This window comes from Erinaceus europaeus, chromosome 5, assembly GCF_950295315.1.
Source record: "Erinaceus europaeus chromosome 5, mEriEur2.1, whole genome shotgun sequence".
Taxonomy (NCBI): domain Eukaryota; kingdom Metazoa; phylum Chordata; class Mammalia; order Eulipotyphla; family Erinaceidae; genus Erinaceus; species Erinaceus europaeus.
The window spans coordinates 60502576-60515573 of NC_080166.1; the positions used below are offsets into that span (position 1 = coordinate 60502576).

The 12998-nt window shown below is 50.3% G+C and overlaps 1 protein-coding gene across 29 annotated transcripts in view; it reads left to right on the forward strand.

Annotated features, from left to right (window-relative positions):
- MICAL3 (microtubule associated monooxygenase, calponin and LIM domain containing 3) overlaps nucleotides 1-12998 on the forward strand; it is a 187674-nt gene that overhangs the window by 51253 nt on the left and 123423 nt on the right. For all 29 annotated transcript variants that reach the window (XR_009549965.1, XR_009549964.1, XM_060191367.1 and 26 more), the window contains exon 2: nucleotides 12542-12892. Coding sequence is in view for 27 of the 29 variants with exons in the window: in XM_060191367.1 (XP_060047350.1) it covers nucleotides 12629-12892 (264 nt within the window). In the remaining 2 variants the exon portion in view is untranslated. The remainder of the gene's footprint in view (nucleotides 1-12541; nucleotides 12893-12998) is intronic.

Genomic DNA, 12998 nt, shown 5'->3' on the forward strand with positions numbered 1-12998 from the left:
AAGCCTCAGGATAGCAAGGCTACTACCCATCTACACCATGGTATGTCAGCTCTTGCCTTGCCTAGTGTGTGTGTGTGTTTAAAGATTTTTTAAAATATTTATTTTATTTATTCCTTTTTGTTGCCCTTGTTGTTTTATTGTTGTAGTTATTATTGTTATTGATGTTGTTGTTGGATAGGACAGAGAGAAATGGAGAGAGGAGGGGAAGTCAGAGAGGGGGAGAGAAAGATAGACACCTGCAGCAGAGAGGGGGAGAGAAAGATAGACACCTGCAGACTTGCTTCACTGCTTGTGAAGCGACACCCCTGCAGGTGGGGAGCTGGGGGCTCAAACTGGGATCCTTAGCCGGTCCTTTGCGCCACCTGCGCCTAATGTGTTTTAAAGAAAAGTTTGCTGTGGCCCACAGATACTGAGACTTCTCACGTGTGCAAGAGGATCAGATTGCCACATAGAAGGAACTGAAACATGGCTGACACAGCAGAGTTTATGCCTGACCGTGACCAAACCCAGGTTCCAGCCCCCACCACCACATGGGCCCACCGTTTAGTGGGGAGACTTCAGGAATGGTGGAGCGGTGTTTCTCCTCTTTCTTGCCCTCTATCCTTGAGGTCAGATGCTGGCCAGAGCATTCAATGGCTTAGCTCAGGTCCTCTGGTTGGCATGCTTCCTCGGCTTCTGGTATTTTTTTAAAATATTTTTTAATATTTATTTATTTCCTATTGTTGCCCTTGTTGTTTTATTGTTGTAGCTATTATTGTTGTTATTGATGTTGTTGCTGTTAGGACAGAGAGAAATGGAGAGAGGAAGGGAAGACAGAGAGGGGGAGAGAAAGATACCTGCAGACCTGCTTCACCACCTGTGTAGCTACTCCCCTGCAGGTGGGGATCCAGGGGCTCCAACTGGGATCCTTATACCGGTCCTTGCACTTTGCACCACGTGTGCTTAACCCGCTGTGCTATGCTACCGCCCAGTCCCCCCATCTTCTTTTTTTTTTTTTAGTACTATTTTTTTTAATTGGGGAATTAATGTTTTACATTCAACAGTAAGTACAATAGTTTGTACATGCATGACATTCCCCAGATTCCCATATAACAATACAACCCCCACTAGGTCCTCTGAATCCTTCTTGGACCTGTATTCTCCCCACCCACCCATCCCAGAGTCTTTTACTTTGGTGCAATATGCCAATTCCATTTCAGGTTCTACTTCTGTTTTCTTTTCTGATCTTGTTTTTCAACTTTGGCCTGAGAGTGAGATCATCCCATATTCATCCTTCTGTTTCTGACTTATTTCACTCAACATGATTTTTTTTCAAAGTCCATCCAAGATCGGCTGAAAACGGTGAAGTCACCATTTTTAGCAGCTGAGTAGTATTCCATTGTGTATATATACCACAACTTGCTCAGCCACTCATCTGTTGTTGGACACCTGGGTTGCTTCCAGGTTTTGGCTATTACAAATTGTGCTGCCAAGAACATATTTGTATACAGATCTTTTTGGATGGATATGTTGGGTTCCTTAGGATATATCCCCAGGAGAGGAATTGCAGGATCATAGGGTAGGTCCATTTCTAGCCTTTTAAAGGCCTACCTGCCTCACTCTTCCCAGTCCCAGAGGGAGGTTCCTAAGTGCCCCCAAGTCATGTTCCGTTCAGGCTGAGCCTGGAGGGGTGCTGAGGGGTGCATGGAGCCTGGCTCTGTTCTGCTCTGAGTGGCCTGGGGTTGGTTGTTGGATGTTGGCCCAGAGCTTCCAGCTGAAGTGAGTGGCCACTGCAGGTGGCACTGGGCCTCCGGCCCCTGGAGGCTGGCCCCACAGGACAAGAGTTGATGTGGCATCTGGGCCACCTCCTCTATGTTTTGCTGAACGAGTGCAAATTAATGAATTCATCTTCTGCAGGGAAAACTTTAGTCCGTTGCTGGCTCGGAGCCCAGAGTGACTGGAATTCCGGAGTCCAGAGGTCACGTGGCAGCTGATTTTTTGGCATTTGGCAGTCAGGAGAAAAGGAGCAAGGGCTGGCTGGGCTTCAGCACCCCCTTGGGTAGGAGGGGGTCATCTCCAGGGCAGGGGGGAACCTCAGAAGGGAGCAGTCGTGGGCTGTGGAATGTCAGGGGCCTGCCCAGAATATGCAGCATTGCTCAGCATACGAAATACACGCTTGTTCATCTCTCCTTCCCTCCCTTCCTCCCTTCCTTCCTCCCTCCCTCCCTCCCTCCCTTCCTTCCTTCCTTCCTTCCTTCCTTCCCTCTTTCCCCCTTCCCTTAGATGAGAGGGAGAGAGTGTGTGTCTAAGAGAGAGAAGATGAGCCAGAGCATCATTTTGACACATGCAATGCCGGGGATCAAACTCAGGACCTCATGCCTGAGAGTCCCAACACCTTATCCACTGTGACACTTTATTATTATTATTATTATTATTATTATTATTATTATTATTATTATTATTATCTTTACTTATTGAATAGAGACAGCCAGAAATTGAGAGGGAAGGGGGAGATAGAGAGACAGACACCTGCAGCCCGACTTCACCACTCATGAAGCTTTCCCCTTGCAGGTAGGGACCGGGGCCTCGAACCCGTGTCCTTGTTCACTGTAACATGTGTGCCACCACCTGGCCCCCATTGTATGACTTTCCAGGCCTCTCAGGCTATTTTTTCCCCCCTTTCTCTCTGTCTTCAGATTGATTTATTGGATTACTGGAAAAGTCATGATGCACTTTTACATAGAGAAACAGAAAAAATCATGACTTTTTTTGACAATCCAATATTTATTTATTTTATTTATTTAATGGAGGGGTCAGGGAATGAAAACCAGAGCATCAATCTGGCAATAGTGGTGCTGCCTGGGGCTCCAGCTCAGGACCTCGCACTGGAGAATCCACCGCTCTGTCCTGAGCCTCTGTCTGTCCCCCTCTCCACCCCTCAGAGCACTGAGAGGCATCTGGCGAGTTTCTGCCCTCAGACTGTCTGACCCAGGGGACTTTCAGAATCCCAGGGGCTGCCTGGGGGCCCCTCGGCCTCTGAGCACCCTCCCAGGATGCCCTGGTCTTCATGGCCGGGACTTTTGAGCGCCGCCTCTGCTCTGCCAGTAGTGGGAGGCTGTGCTGGGTCACATCTCGTCACACCCAAGGCCGGATTGGTCGTGTCTGTGCTTGGAAGAGAGTCCTCCAGTGTGCGTTAGAGCATCACTACTAAGGATAGTGGAGGGAGACACAAAGAAATGGAAAGATACTCCATGTTCATGGGCTGGCAGAATTAACATAGTTAAGATGCCCATCCTGTGAGTATGGGATGATCCCACTTGCAGAAGTTGAGAAATAAGAACAGAAGGGGAAACTCTAAACAGAACGTGGACTGGAGTTTGGTTTCTTGCACCAAAGTAAAGGACTATGGGGTGGGGGGAGGGTTCAGATCCTGGAACATGACGGCAGAGGAGGACCTAGTAGGGGTTGAATGGTTATGTGGGAAACTGAGAAATGTGACACATGGACCAACTACTGTATTTTACTGTCAATGGTAAACCATGAATCCCCCCAATAAAGGGGGAAGAAATGACCATCCCACTCAGCAATATACAGATCAATGCAGTTCCTATCAAAGTTCTACCAGATTTATTTAAAGGAATAGAACATAAAATTCAAAACCTTATTTGGAACCAGACTGTCCCCAGAATTGCCAAAGCTATCCTATGGAGAGAAAAAAAAAAGCCATCACACTTCATGACTTGTGATTATATTTACAGAACTAGGATTATTCAAATGGTGTGGCCCTGGAACAAGAATAGATGCCCAAATAAATGGAATAGAATTGAGAGCCCAGAAATAAGCCCTCACACCTTCAGACACTTAACTTATGACAAGGAGGGTTCAGACCATTAAATGGAGAAGGGGTGACCCTGGGTCAAGTGCTGGAGCACCTGGGTGAATGCCCATGTTATAGAGCACAAGGACCCAGGTTTGAGCCCCCAGTCCCCACCTGCAGGAGACTTCACAAATGGTGAAACAGGGATGCAGGTGTCTCTTTGTCTCTCTCCCTCTCTTCTCCTTCTTCTAGTGTTTGTCCTTCTTCCGTAGCCAGTCAACAGCGTCAGGTTGAGCCTGATGTAAAGTTTCGAGACCTCCTTTGAATCTGGAGAGGTGGCAGTCGTTGACTATGTGGGTCATAGTCTGTCTGTAGCCGCAGGGGCTGTTCGGGTCATCTCTGGCTCCCCAGCGATGGAACATAGCGGCGCACCGGCCATGGCCTGTTCGATAGCGATTGAGGAGGGCCCAATCATAACGTGCTAGGTCAAAGCCGGGTTGACGCTTGCAGGGGTCTGTGATGAGGTGTTTGTTCTTTACCTCAGCTGTCTGCCAACTCTATTTCCAAGAGACTGGAACAGAGAAGTTCAGTGTAGGCGTAGGGGACCAGATTGGGTGATGAGACGTCAAGCGTTGGACAGGGTGGGCGAAGATATCCGCGTATATTGGCAGGTCCGGTCGAGCAGAGACGTGGGAAATGAACTTAGATGATGCCGCATCCCGACGAATATCTGGTGGGGCGATGTTGCTAAGAACTGGCAGCCATGGAACCAGGGTGGAACGGATGGTTCCAGATATTATCCTCATAGAGGAATGTAATTTGGAATCGACCAAGTGGACATGGGGGCTGCGAAACCATACTGGGGCACAGTATTCTGCAGTGGAATAGAATAATGCCAGAGATGATGATCGTAGTGTGGAAGCGCTCGCGCCCCATGAGGAGCTGGCCAGTCTTGCAATGATGTGATTCCTCGCGCCCACCTTTGCTGCAGTTTTTATGAGATGTTCGTGAAATGACAGAGTGCGATCGAGAGTAACGCCAACATAGACTGACTGGGCTTCATGCCGGATTCTCGTATCGCCAAGCTGCACATTAAGCTCACGTGAGGCCAAGGCATGGTGTAGATGGAAAACAGATGATACCGTTTTTGCAGTGCTAGGGATTAGTCGCCATTTTTTACAGTAATCAGATATCAGAGACATGTCTTTCGTGAGTGTTTCCTCGAGGATGTCGAACTTGGATGCCTGAGTTGCACAGCAGATGTCATCGGCGTAGATGAACTTTCTTGAAGAAGTTTCTGGGAGGTCATTGATGTAAATATTAAATAGCGTAGGAGCCAGAACAGAGCCCTGGGGGAGGCCACTTGAGACAGGTCTCCATCTGCTAGACTTGTCACCCAGATGCACCGGGAATCTTCTGTTTTGGAGAAGAAATGATATAGTGTTGGCCACCCATGGAGGTAGGCATCTTGAGATCTTGACTAGGAGACCATGGTGCCAGACCGTGTCATAGGCTGCTGTGAGATCAACAAAGACAGCACCCGTCTTTAAATTCTTCTGGAATCCATTTTCAATGTAAGTTGAGAGGGCCAGGGCTTGTTCACAGGTAGATCTTCCTGGGCGGAAACCCTCTCTTATCTCCCCCTACTCTCTCAATTTCTAACTGTCTCTGTCCAATAAGTAAAGATAATTAAAAAGTTAGGAAGGGGATGGAGAGAGAGAGGTGTGTCTTATGAATAAATGCTGCCCTGAGCTCCTGGAATGTCTGAAGTAGCTCATGGTGATTGGGAAAACGCTTTGGAGCGATTGCTCTGTGAGGTGTTGCTGATGGCTGGTTTTGTCCAGCAGAACGCAGCCCGATGATAAGAGCTGTGTTACTTCTATTTTCGTTTATTTGCCTCTCAGCAGCCAGTTGTAAGAATGGCCATGAAACCAGACGCCTCTTAACTTCCTTCTGTGAAAGGGCAGATGCAGAGATACACTGGGGAGGGGAGAAAAAAGTCCTTTGTTGTCAGAGGAGTGAGGTGGTATCTCAGTGTTGTCTTAATTTGCATTTCTCTGAAGCAATTACAGAAGCCAGACCTTCCACCTTCTGCATCCCACAATGATCTTGGGTCCATACTCCCAGAGGGTTAAAGAATAGGAAAGCTATCAGGGGAGGGGATGGGATATGGAGTTCTGGTGGTGGGAATTGTGCAAAGCTGTACACCTCTTATCCTATGGTTTTGTCAATGTTTCCTTTTTATAAATAAATTTTTTTAAAAAAAGTTCTGTGTTGTCTGTCTTGGCTGAATTTTCTTGGGACTGTCGCTCCCTTGGTGGATGGCCATCTCCCTGGCAGGCAGAGAGGGACGGCCGTGGGGGCACACCACTGTAGGGGCATGGGTCCAGGGAGTCTCTTGTCAAGCTGCCGCTTCTCCTTATGGCAAAGGCAACAAGGCAGGTGTGCTCGCTCTGTTTTCTAATGTGACCTTGAAGCTACAAGCTACAGCTTCCCTACTGTCAAGGGTGGGGGGGACAAGGGATGCCACCCCCTGTGATTGGTGTGAAGATTGAATGACAAAAGGTGTGAGTCTGACAGCTCCTGCCCATGCAGCTGTTCTAACCAATGTTGATGGAAGCCCTTTTTTCTTCCTTTTCCTTTTGGGGGGGTGGCGGTCAATGGATTGTGGCACATTCTCTCACCTCCTTGTGAGGGGTGCCCGCAGAACACTCACCTCCAGCTTGGGTCCTTTCCCATCATGCACCAGAATCCCTCCCCGGACTCCCTGAGTCTTTTGCTTTGATTCAGTACAGGACTATAGGGCCACCTATAGTCCTGTACTGAATCAAAGTCCTAGTCCCCACCCCATCCCACCCCACCCTACCCCACCCCACCCCACCCAGTGCCCTTAGATCACCTTCTAGATCAGATAGGAGAAGAGAAAGAGGTGAACCTGTTGAAAATGTTTACTTTTCAAAAAAAGAAAGGAAAGAAAAAACAAAACTGAGCTTTCTCATCCTGATTTTTCTTTTTCTTCTCTCTCTTTTTCCTTCTTTGCCTCCAGGGTTATCACTAGGGCTCCGTGCCAGCACTAGGAATCCACTGCTCCTAGCAGCCATTTTCCTTCTCCCCCCTTCTGTTTTAGGGGAGATAGGGGGAAAGAGGGGGGGGAGAGACAGACCTGCAGACCTGCTTCACCGCTTGACCGCTTATGAAACTTTCCCCCTGCAGGTGGACAGTGGGAGTTCGAGCCCAGGTCCTTGCACAGGTCCTTGTACTTGGTACTATGTGTGCTCAACTAGGTGCACTGCCGCCTGTCCCCCATCCTGTCCTGTTAGAAGACACACATTTAACCTTTTGCTCTTGGGATCATACACGTGTAGATAGTAACGGTCCCGCCATTAGCAACTCTTGTGGCGCTGCTGAACCTTTGTGACTTGTCGGGCTTGGTTGTTGCAAAGTCATGTTGTCTAGTGGCTGCTGCTTCCTTCAGAGACCCTGGGCTCTCTCTCCGCACTGTCTTCTGTTTTGTTCTGCCTTTTCTTTACTGCCAGGGCTTCCCGGGGGCTTCGTACTTGCATGGTTCCCACTTCTCCTGGTAGTAGGTTTGCTTGCTTTTCAGATAGAGGGTAGGCGAGTAAGAGAGACACCCCAGCTACTCCATGACCTGTGAGCTCCGCCGGTGAGCCCTCTCCTGGCCGCGACACTGTGCCTGTGAGGTCTTGCTTCTCTGGATGTTTGGGTCAGGCTCTGGCACCGCCTCTAGCTGTTCCGTCTCTTGGATGTTGTGATTGTGACAACAGTCTTTGCAGTGTTTGGGATGACAGCCATAGGCAGAGGTTGGGTTGTCTCTGACTCACCTGGTAGAGTCTTTCCTTTTTGTAACTTTTGAAATACCGTATTTATTTATTGCATAGAGACAGAGAGAAATTGTGAGGGGAAGGAGAGATAGAGAAGGAAAGAGACAGAGAGATACCTGCAGCACTGCTTCACCATTTGTGAAGCTTCTCCTATAGCAGGTGGGTTTATTATTATTATTATTATTATCATCTTTATTTATTTTTCAAAAGCTGTCATTTAAAACAAGGCAACAAAAGGGAATAAATATTTAAAAAGCTATCACTTGACTTTCATTTTTTAAATATTTATTCCCTTTTTGTTGCCCTTGTTGTTTTATTGTTGTAGTTATTGTTGTAATTGATGTCGTCGCTGTTGGATAGGACAGAAAGAAATGGAGAGAGGAGGGGGAGAGAAAGACAGACACCTGCAGACCTTCACCTCCTGTGAAACAACCCCCCTGCAGGGCAGGTAGGGAGCTGGGGGCTCGAACTGGGATCCTTATGCCAGTCTTTGTGCTTTGTGCCTTGTGCACTTAACCCGCTGCACTACCGCCCAGCTCCCTATTTATTTATTTATTATTTTTATTGCCATCAGGATTACTGCTCCTGGAAGCTATTTTCCCTTTTTTAAAATTAATTAATTAGTTAATTATTTTTATTATATAGGGCAGAGAGAAATTGAGAGGGGAGAAAAAGAGACACCTGTAGACCTACTTCACTGCTCAGTCATGAGCCTTCCTCCCCTGCAGGTGGGGAGAGGGGGCTTGAACCTGGATGCTTGAGCATAATGTGCACTCCACTGGGTGTGCTGCCACCTGGGCCGAGTCTGGTTTCTGACTTATTTTGATTGCTGGGCTCAGTGCCTGCATGCTGAATTGACTGCTCCTGGTGACCACCCCCCCAACCATCCCCACTTCTCTTTTTTCTTTTCGACGGGACAGAGAGAAGTTGAAAGAGAAGGGGGGTGGTTAGAGAGCCAGAGAGAAGGGGAGACACCTGCAGCCCTGCTCCACCACTCATGGAGCCTCTCCCCCCTGCAGGTGGGAACGGAGGGCTTGAACCCAGGACCTTGTGCGTGGTGACATGTCCACTCGACAGTGTGTGCACTCCCCCCCCCCCCTTGAATGAATTCTCCCCGCTGTTTCAAATAGCCAGGCAGCTCATCTAAGAGATGGAGAGCAGTATCCCCCCCAGCCAGGCCCTTGGCGCTGGCAGCCCTTTGCTCTCGGACATGGGAGCGGAGAGGTCACTTGTACTGGGCCCCGTCAGCCACCTCCCTGGCCAGGAAGACGCCAGGCTTCTGAGTCAGTGCCTGGCCGCCGCCAGAAGTGCCCCAGTGCCCTGGAAACATGTATCACAGTCACTTCCTCCTCCTCCCCCAGACCCCCAGTTCCCTTTGCCCTTCCACACCTGGGCTCCCCCCTCCACCACCCCAGTTTCCTTGCCTCTCTGCCCACCCCCAGCCCGCATGATGGAGGGGCACAGGCGTGGTCTAGGAGCCTGAACTGAGCTAGAACCGGGGAAGCAAGGAAGAGCGAGACCCAAACTGGCATGGACTGTCTGTCCCTGAGCCGCCCTGCTGACCAGGCCTGGCCCTGTGAGAAGAGACAGCCAGCACCCCAGAGCTGGCTCCCGGCCGGGGCCGTCTGTAGCCCAGGGGAATCGGCCAAGTGTCCCCTTTCCTTGGGTGCCCGCTGCACTGTCCCTGAGCCTGCCAGCCTTTGTGTGTCTCTTGTCCCTCTGTGGCCTACAGGTCACCTGAGTCCTAATTAATGGTCGTGTTGCCTGGAGGGCAGCCCAGGCCACTGTCACTGCTGGGCCTGAGCCCTGTGAACGGGGCCATGCCGTACACACACACAGAGGCCAGGACCCGTCACCAATGAAGGGCACAGTCAGCCCGTGGGGTGACACTGGCGCAGCGGACACCTTTGCAGATAGACACTGTGGGGCCAGGCAGAGCTCACCAGACGGGGCACTGCTTGGCCAAGTGCACTGTTAAATCCACAGCTTTTCCTGCAGGAAGACTCGTCTGCTTCTGGCAGAGTGGCAGACTACCTACTCCGCCTACCCCCACACCCTCTCCCAAAACAAGAAAATGAACACCAGCAAAACAGAACTCTAACCCTGACCCTAACCCAGCCCCCACCACACTGGAAGAAGCTTGCATGCTATGGTGTGTCTCTGTATCTCTGCCTTCTTCTAGCCCAGTAAGCCATCTTCTGACTGTTCACCATCCCTCAGACGAGTTTAGGCCTGCAAGGAATACAACAGACTCTTTTCAGGAATTAAGATTTTTTTTTTTTTTTTTTTTTAATACCAGACCACTCAGCTCTGGCTGATGGTTGTGCTGAGGATTGAACCTGGGACTTGGAGCCTCAGTCATGAAAGTCTCTTTGCAGAACCATTATACTGTTAATCCCTATCCCTGGGAACCTTATGACTCCTTTCCTTACTGTTACCCATTGTGCATTTTTATGTAGGGGAATCTCCAGGTGATTTCCACTGATGTCTGTCCCCTGGGGGACTCCTGACCACAGAGATAATGGGGCTGTCTGTAGTTTTTAGTAGTGTGGCTTTTTGTTTATTTATTTTTCCTTCTTCGTTTTTTTTATTGCCCGCAGGGTTATCATTGGGTCTCTGTGCCGGCATGATAAGCCCACCACTCTCAGAACCTCCTTCCTTCCTTCTTGATAGGACAGAGAGAAATGAGAAGGGGAGGAGTGAGGGAAGGAGTGAGGGACGGAGAGGGAGTAAAAGAGACCACCACCACCCCCAGCCCTGTTCTATCACTTGGAAAGCTTCCCCCCTACAGGTGGGAACAGGGGCTTGAACCCGGATCTCTGTGCATGATGACCTGTGTTCAACCACATGTACTACCACCCAGGCCCAGACAGTGTGAACTTTGGGATTTCTTTTTCTTCCTCCTCTCCTCTCCTCTCCTCTCCTCTCCTCTCCTCTCCTCTCCTCTCCTCTCCTCTCCTCTCCTCTCCTCTCCTCTCCTCTCCTCCCCTCCCCTCCCCTCCCCTCCCCTCCCCTCCCCTCCTTCTTTCCTTCCTTTCCCTCCCCTCTCATCCCCTCCCCTCCCCTCCCCTCCCCTCCCCTCCCCTCCCCTCCATATAAGGTAGTGGACCTGAGAGACACCTCAGCACTGTGCTACCACTCCACCAACTTCCCCTGTGCGGTGCTCCTGTGCGGTTATCCTGTGCGGTGCTGGGGGTTTAGAACCCTCATCCTTGAGCATGGTGAAGTGTGTGTGCTCTACTGGGGGAGCCACCTCCCGGCCCCCAGGAGAGCAGTTGTAAGATCCAGAGACTGGAGAGGCTGACTTGGGAGGGGCAGCACGTCCTTGGAGTCACTGTCTTGCTCAGTACTGTCTTGTGACTGCATGGAAGGGGGGGACAGGGGTGCTGTCTCAGGAGTTTCTTGTGATCCCCAGGTCTGCACAGGTTTTCCCACTAATCCCTTCCCGTCTGGCTCCAGTCCACGTCTCTGCACAATCACCACCTGGCCAGGAATCAGCTTTGCTTCATGCCATTTTGCTTAAAGGCACAGTTCCCAACAACTTAGCATCCACATTCTTTAAAATGTATGTAGATAGCATGATGGTTATACAGACTCTCATGCCTGAGGCTCTGAAGTCCCCAGTTCAATCCCCCTGCACACCATCATAAGCCAGAGCTGAGTAGTGCTCTGGTGGAAGGAAGGAAGGAGGGACGGGGTTTTAGAGCCTAAAGATAGCTCACACAGAGCACATCCCAGAAGGGACACCTCCCCTGCTCCCACACCCCAGTGAGTTCTTCCCTTCTAATCCGTGGTCACCAACCACCCTGTGACCTGCTCCAGATACTGGGCTCACTCTTAACTCTCAGCTCTGAGCGTCACCCCGAGCCTTGCTGTCTCACCTCCTTTCCCACGCCCTACACTTCCCCCCTGTCTGGCTGACGCTTGTTCCTCTTCAAAGAGCCAGCTGTCCCCTCTCGGGGAACCTCACCTCCACTGCGGTCTCCTTCGAAGGACACTTGGTGCCTCTAGTGTCCTGCTTGTCCAGGTCTGGCTCACTCCCCGGAATGTAGTTGCCCTGACGTCACACATCGCCCTCATCTTTTCCTTTTCTTTTCTTTCCTCTTTCTGGTATAACATGAAGTTTACACTTTTGTTTGTTTTTCTTTATTGGAGGGGGTTTCATGGTTTACAATTAGCAGTAAAATAGAGTAGTTGGTACATGCATAACATTTCTGTTTTCCACATAACAATACAACCCCCTCTAGGTCCTCTGCCATCATGTTCCAGGACATGACCCCCCCCCCCCAGCCTTTACTCTGGTGCAGTACACCAACTCTAGTCCAAGTTCTGCTTAAAGTTTTCCCTTCTGTTCTAATTACTCAACTTCTGTCTATGAGTGAGATCATCCCATATTCTTCCTTCTCTTTCTGGCTGATCTCATTTCACATGATTCCTTCAAGCTCCATCTAAGATGGGGTGGAGAAGGTGAATTCACCATTTTTAATAGCTGAGTAGTATTCCACTGTGTATCTAGACCACAACTTACTCAGCCACTCATCTGTTGTTGGACACCTGGGTTGCTTCCAGGTTTTGGTTATTACAGATTGTGCTGATGTGTACACAGATCTTTTTGGATGGGTGTGTTTGGTTCGTTAGGATATACCCGCAGGAGAGGAGTTGCCTATTACAAATTGTGCTGCTCTGAACGTGGGTATACACAGATCTTTTTGGTGGGGTGTGCCTTCTCACCTTTCCATCCCCCCTGTTTCCGAGACATGCCTGTACTGGGCCACATCTGGAGGATGTGGGGATGGGAGCAGATGGCCTGGCCCCTGGGGAACCTTGCTTGGAGGAGGAGTCACATCTTCTGCCTGTAATGGGGATTTGGAAGTGCTGACGACTCCTCCCTTTGCCTTCACAGGTTGACGTGACCGTGACTGGAGGATCTATAATTCTCCCACGCTCCCCCCTCTCCACAGAGGGGAGGGTCCTCTGACCCAGGAGCAGCATGGAGGAGGGTAAGAAGGAGTCGATGAACCGGGCACACGTCCTCTTTGACCGCTTCGTGCAGGCCACCACCTGCAAGGGGACGCTGAAGGCCTTCCAGGAGCTGTGCGACCACCTGGACCTCAAGCCCCGAGACTACCGCTCCTTCTATCACAAGCTCAAGTCCAAGCTCAACTACTGGAAGGCCAAGGCCCTGTGGGCCAAGCTGGATAAGCGAGGCAGCCACAAGGACTACAAGAAGGGCAAAGCCTGCACCAACACCAAGGTGAGGCTGAGCTCCCGCCCACCCAGGGAGGTCACCAGGAGGGGTGTTGGGTGGCAGCAGAGCATGGGGAAAGGGGGTGCTGGAGGGGAGGGTGGGCGAGGACTAG